The sequence below is a fragment of the Alligator mississippiensis genome, chromosome 12, assembly GCF_030867095.1.
Source record: "Alligator mississippiensis isolate rAllMis1 chromosome 12, rAllMis1, whole genome shotgun sequence".
Classification (NCBI taxonomy): Eukaryota; Metazoa; Chordata; order Crocodylia; family Alligatoridae; genus Alligator; species Alligator mississippiensis.
Genome location: NC_081835.1, coordinates 58,703,194 through 58,709,820, shown reverse-complemented (window position 1 = coordinate 58,709,820; position 6,627 = coordinate 58,703,194). Strand labels below are relative to the sequence as shown.

Sequence of the window (6,627 nt, the reverse complement as noted above, 5' to 3'; positions counted from 1 at the left end):
CCCAAACCAAAATGGCGGCGCCGGAAGCGGCGGAAGCGGAAGCGCCGGTGAGGGGCTCGGGGCCGGGGCCCGGCGAGCCCGGGGATGAGGCGGCTGCGGGGCGCGGCGGGCGCCGCCCTGGGCCTGGTGCTGCTGCTGCTGCTGAGCCCCGCGCGCGCCGTGGAGCCCGTCAGCCTGGGGCTAGCGCTGGCCGGGGCCGCCTCGGCGATCACGGGCTACATCTCCTACCGGCCCCTCTACTGCCTCTTCGCCGAGTGCTGCGGGCCGCGCCTGGGCCGGCACTTCGGGCCAGGTGAGGGGCCCTGCCCTGTGAAGGGAGGGGGCTGCCCCGTGACGGGCTGGGCTGTGGTGGGAAGGTGTCCTGTTCTGGGGGGGCTGCCCTGTGAGAGGGGTTGGGGCGCCCCTGAGGGGAGCTGGGGCCTGCATTAGGGAGGGCAGTCGCTTCTCTTCCGGCCCAGCCCAGCCCTCGCCTCGAAGGGGTGAAGAAGCGGGTGTCCTCTCTCGCTTCCCAAGTTCTGACTTTAAACCTGCCGTCTCCCTTTTTTGCGTGCCGCGGCTGGCGCGTTCGCCGCAGCCCTGCAGCAGGATTTGGAGAAGAGGCTGTTCGGCCAGCACCTCGCGCAGAAGGTGATTGTCAAAGCCATCGCCGGCTTCCTGAGCAATGCGAACCCCAAAAAGCCTCTCGCCCTCTCGTTGCATGGCTGGACGGGCACAGGCAAGAACTACGCCAGTAAAATCATTGTCGAGAACATTTACAAGTCGGGCTTGAACAGCAAATACGTCCATCAGTTTGTGTCCACTCTGCATTTTCCACACGCGAGTCTTATCAGGCAATATACGGTAAGGGCACGTTGTGGAGCTGGTCACGCTTGAGGGTCGATTGTGAGGGACAGCCCTTCTGTCGCTTTCTGAAGCGTGTCGAACCAGCAATTCCCAATCCGTGGTACGTGTATCACCAGTGGCACACAGACCACCTGTCAGTGGTACGTGCTAACAGCTTTGTTATAGTTACTTTATACGACAAATTTGCTGGTGGTACTTAAGGTTGTATTGTTTTAAATCGGTGGTGTGCGATCTCTCAGAGTTTGGGAACCGCTGGTGTAGAAGACGGTGTTTATGCACCTTTTTACATCCCTCTTGAGGGGGAGAGTATGAGACCTTTCATTTTCCTTGTTGTATATTTTGGTCCAACAGTCTGGTTGACTTGATGATAACAGGGATTCTGGATACAATTGGGTATCACACTTGGATATAATGCTGATGGGTGCTATAGAAAACCTTAAGATAGATTGAAACAGCTGTGGTGACCAAAGCCAGGAAGTTGGGAGACGGGTTTAATTCCCAACTGTAAAGTAGTGGTAGTACCTCACAAGGAGTGTTGAGGCCCAGTTATACAAAGATCATGAAATGCTCAGATGAACTAGTAATAGGGTCATAAAACTACCTGAGACGGAGACTGTGCGCAAGAAATGGCATTTCTCTGAGTTCTTGTTCTGACTTTGCCACTGACTGTTTTGGACAATTCACCCTCCTTTCTTCCTGTGAATTGTGGTTGATGCTTTTCCACCTGTTCAGTAGTTGGCGAATATTTATATTATGTCCTGAACACATAGACACGGGGTGGGCAAAATATGGCCTGTGAGCCAAAATATGGATCTGTGAGCCAGATTTGGCCCATCAGCTGTTTGGATCTAGCCCAGAGGTGGGCCCCTACCAATTGACTGTATATGGCCTGTGGCTGTCTCTGCATTGCTCTGCTTGGGATCTGAGTCCTGCCTGCACCTGCTGACAGTCCCAGCCCTGTCCAGCATGCACAGCTTCCTGGAGGGACTGCTGCTGCTGCAGCTGCCTGGGTACTGCTCAGCACGTCGTCCTCCTGCTTCCCTGGCTGTGCCACTCTGGGCAGCAGGTAGTGCAGGGCAGTGATGACAGCTGTGAGGACGTGAGCCTGGCACCATGTGCCCAGCCAGGCAGGGGGTTGGTGGGGGAAGCTGCAGCCAGGTGGCTCTGCCCTAGTGCTTGGGGCTCCAGCTTCCAGCTACCTTTCATGCGCTCCGCCCACCTGGTGCAATGAGCAGCCACCTGCAGGTGTTTGACTGGGTGGAAGGTGGTGAGACAACATAAGTGTTCTTATATGATGTAAGAAAACACTTGAGTAAGGTTATCCACTTTTCTGAACAAAATCACACATTTTCAAATGTTTTAAATTCCCTCCAATTAGATTATGTGCTAGTGGTTAAAGGATAAAACCAGACATCATGAATTCTAGATTTTGTTCCCATCTAAGGCTGTACAGTCAGTCACCGGCACAGCTAGGAACAGAGCTTCTTGTTGACTGCATTTGAGCTAGTAAGTGGATGTATGGTACTTTGAGGTCAAAGGATGAAGTGTGCTATGTAAATGCAAAGCATCATCCAAAGAAAGTAGCATGCCATATACGGCATCACTTGGTCCTGTTAGATCTCTGTTTCTTATTCATTGTCATTGTTTTGGCTAAAGTACAGTTCTGTCCTCTGCTGATGCTTGCACAAAGTCTTTTCCTAAGAGCAGATTATTTCTGGCATCTCATTTTTTGAGTTCTTAAGGTTATTTGAAGAACCCTTAGGTAAATCTCTTGCGGTATTATTTCATCATTATTTATTGCTCTGATGCAGATTTCAGTGAAGAAGTCCAAGCTATGTTGGATGACAATTTTATGTTAGATCTTTTATACAAAAGACAGGGATCTAAAGTCATCGCGTGCTCTGTGTGTTCAGTATGATCTTGTGCACATGGAGCTTACATCCTTGTATCTTTGTGTACCATAGGATGACCTGCAGTCCTGGATTCGGGGGAATGTGAGTGACTGCGCCAGGTCAATTTTTATATTTGATGAAATGGATAAAATGCACGCAGGACTCATAGACTCCATTAAACCATTCTTAGATTATTACGAGCAACTTGATGGGGTGTCTTATCGGCAAGCCATCTTCATCTTTCTCAGGTAAGGAATGGCCTTGAATTGCTTACAGTGCTAAGACTGAGGGCCCTATGAAATAGCATCCAGCTCATAAACTTTTTCTCCTTAACATAGCAATGCAGGGGCAGAAAAGATAACAGAAGTGGCACTGGATTACTGGAGAAATGGAAAGAAAAGGGAAGACATAAGTCTCAAAGAACTGAATGATGTGGTCTCTCTGTCTGTTTTCAATAATAAGAATAGTGAGTAATATTGTTAACTATGGGTTTGTAAATCCTTGTGTTTGGATTGGTGGTTCTGCATCCCTGTCTAGTATCACACTGATTTTCTGTGTTTCCTCTCTGGAATATACTTAAGAATCAAACGCTTCTGTTGGAGCGGTCTCCAGTGGGATTTATAGGATTCCCGTGAAACTTCACTGTTTCACGTACTTGAATCCTTTTAGCAGAAAGCTCTCCAATGCGCGTGCTGCCCATAGCGCTGAGCTGCTGTCTTTGAGAGAGGTTGCTGTGCGCCTTCACATGATGAGCAGCTCTGTTTAGTGAAATGTCATGCCCCAGCCTGCCTCCTCTTTACAAATGAGTTGGATGCCTCAGCAACTTAAGCGAATGCTTTTTATAAGTCACTGCCTAAAAAAATACCTTCTTTCTTCTATTTTCTTTGCAGGTGGCTTTTGGCACAGCAGCCTGATAGACAGAAATCTCATTGACTTCTTCGTCCCTTTCCTACCTCTGGAGTATAAACATGTGAAAATGTGTGTCAGGGTGGAACTTGAATCACGTGGCTACGTTGTGGATGAAAACATTGTAAGCGAAGTAGCTGATGAAATGACTTACTTCCCCAAGGAGGAAAAAATTTATTGTCACAAAGGATGCAAAACTGTATACACAAAGTTGGATTATTACTATGATTTGTAGTGTTTTATGATGCTGCAATCTGCAAAGGAACAAATGAACTTGATCAGAAGCTGTAGAAAAACCAAAACTTTTTTTTTTTTTTTTCAAGCCTTTTTTTTTTTTTTAAGGATACGTTACCATTTTTTAATTGTCTGTCTGAGGTACATAAGTGGCAATGGACTTGCATTTTTATTCTGGGGGAAGCTTTCAGTAGCCACAGCTCCAAAAGACTTCAGGCCTATGCTGGTCAGTTCAGAAAGAATTGTCTATGGAGAGGTTGCCTGTCCCTTATGGATCATTGTTTAAAAATGCTTATGATTTTTCTCAAATCAGGTATTGAGTGTTAGTTGTGCAGTAGAACACTGACACATGCACCAGGCCTATTTTCACCAAGTTATAATTCGATGTGGAAATGATCTCGAGATTGTACAGCAATTTTTAAACAGAGCTCTCGTGTCTTCCTCGGAGGACCCTTCCTCAGAGTTCTGGTTGGACATGTTCCCAGACCTGCTTTGAAAGGTGGGTATGTAGTTATTTGTCCTTAATCAAAAACACCTTTGGTGCATTCAGCTCTGTTGGAAGCAATAGGTGACAGAACCTTTTATAAGATGTCCTTATACTTTGATTTTATGCAGTGCCATTATGAACATCTCCTTTGGTGCCAAACAGCGTTAGCAGTGTGGGAAGTCCAACCTGGTAGGGGAATATTTTTTAAACACCACTGAGTTAAAAAACAAAACTAAAGCAAAATCCATGACAATGTCTCTGTAATGGAGGTAATGTCTATTTTTAGCTGTTTTGACGTGTAAATTTGGGTACTCATAATTTGCTCTCATGCTGGTGCTTTTTCATTTTTCTTGGAACAATGTTAAAGTGTTGTTGGCTAAAATCCAATGAAGCTTCTTGTTTGGATTGTTGGTTTCATAGTCACAACCACTAGAAATGGAAATCAAACCTGCTTAGTATGTTTCTGCTCTTTCCTTGCTTTTCCCCCAAGCATAATAAGGCACTACTATTAAGGAACAGATGAAGGCAGCTTCAGAACCTCTTGGGAACATGTTTCATTACTATAAGGATTCAAATAAAGGCCCTATAAAACATCTGCCAGCCCTATTTATAAACATCAGTACTACTGACCTTTTTCACTCTGATTTTTAAATAAGACTTGTAATTGGTCAATAAAACTTCTCTCACCAGAAAATGCTTATTGGCTACTCTTCCAGTATAGGTAAATATGTGTAATGGACTTAACTCCGGGCAAATTTCTTGCCTAATAAAGAAAGCTTACAATTGCTGCTTTCTGCTTGACATGTAGTTGTGCTTGGATCCAAATATCTGTTTTTTTGGATACTTAGGGGGTTGGTGCTGGAGACGGACTATGCTTTTTCTCATTACTGAAAATGACTTTTGGACGCCTAAAACTGCAAGGGTTTTTAAAACTGGAACAAACTTAGTTTTGCAGAATTGTCTCGCTGTATTTTGGGGGAAGAAAAACTGAGCAGCAAGACTTGTGCCTTTCGTGTTTGTTCCTATTAAAGTTGAATAACTCGCTAACTTCAACCTGTTAGTTCATTCTCAGATCATTTTCCTCTTACCCTGGCATATTTTGTATAATGCAGAATTTCTGAAATGCTAGCTCAGGCTGGCTAGAATGAACTATAGGAACTGTCCAGAACACAACTTCTCTGTGGCTGTAACAAACTATGGTGAATCATCTTTGCACCCTGCATTTGTTTGCTTGGACTGATGGGGAGAACCATCTAAACTAGCAGACTAATTTCTGATGTGCTCCCTTGAGATGACCTTGATTGGCTCCTGCCTGGCTTCCTATACAGGTTTTGTGTGTGTGAAAGCACTCTGAATTTAGGATATATTTGAAAGAGCAGTGCTTTTCATGTACAGAGACACTTGTATTGTAAAGTGCTCAATCTATAGCAGCCTGTAGCTATATTTGCACTAGTGTGGACAAGTCCCATTGTGGACACGAGATGCCATTTTAAACACTAGGTCTTGGCTGTGTCCAAATGCATGTGTGCAGAGGGCTACAGCTTGGAGGTGTACTTCCCTCACTACCATTGCTTAATTTTTTGTGGTGTTAAGTGAGGCTGTAACACAAAGGCCTGTTACTTTGCCTTCCTTTCAACAATGTCAGGAAGAAGTAGTAGGACAAAGGGGGAGGCAGCATGAACAGGTTTATGATGCTCATGCCAGCTGCTAGGAGACACTCCATTTCCCCCCTGCAACCTTTTCAGTATAGAGGCAGCTAACTATGTCCTGTTTATGGACAAACTGCAAATCGCTGCTGGTGCATCACAGACTGGTGCTGCTGTTCTGGAAGTCCTTCAGTCTGTTCTCACCTCTTCACATGTAACCATCCACCCCACCAAAGCAATATGCAACTGCTCCATATGCACAGAGGAGGGTAACACCTTGTATTACTGCATAGAAACTGTTGTGCATTTAACTTGGCAAAGCCCAACATGGCAACAGTTCTTCAGCATAATCAATGGAGCCATCTTGGATATCTGTCATCAAACCTGGTGAAAGAGGTTATGTCAGGATTTTCTCTCCCCGTGCTAGGGACTTCTCAGGAGGCAGCATGGGAAGAAACCCAATCAGTGTCACAGGTGTTTGTTCCTACAACTTGTTCTATCTGAGAACATGTTCACTGAAGTGCTGTTTGAAAGTCTGCCCCTCTTGGACACATTATATCAAGAATGAGCAGCTTCATCATACTTTCTAATAAAAATGGCAGTTCAGCAGAACAAGGAG

At 45.5% G+C, this 6,627-nt stretch overlaps 1 protein-coding gene across 1 annotated transcript; it reads left to right on the top strand.

The window, feature by feature from the left end:
- Positions 1–62: 62 nt before the first annotated feature.
- On the top strand, positions 63–5,415 carry LOC102571893 (torsin-1A). Its single transcript, XM_019500954.2, has 5 exons — positions 63–292; positions 575–840; positions 2,808–2,983; positions 3,074–3,201; positions 3,626–5,415. Exons 1-5 carry the CDS (start codon positions 85–87, stop codon positions 3,874–3,876), a joined length of 1,029 nt encoding a protein of 342 aa, XP_019356499.2. The 5' UTR covers positions 63–84; the 3' UTR covers positions 3,877–5,415.
- Positions 5,416–6,627: the final 1,212 nt, after the last annotated feature.

Bases quoted from the DNA above. Each gene is read 5' to 3' on its own strand.
- LOC102571893 (XM_019500954.2), top strand. From the start codon at position 85: ATGAGGCGGCTGCGGGGCGCGGCGGGCGCCGCCCTGGGCCTGGTGCTG. The intron at 293-574 runs GTGAGGGGCCCT...CGTTCGCCGCAG, and splicing joins GGGCCGGCACTTCGGGCCAG to CCCTGCAGCAGGATTTGGAG. The intron at 3,202-3,625 runs GTGAGTAATATT...TTTTCTTTGCAG, and splicing joins TGTTTTCAATAATAAGAATA to GTGGCTTTTGGCACAGCAGC.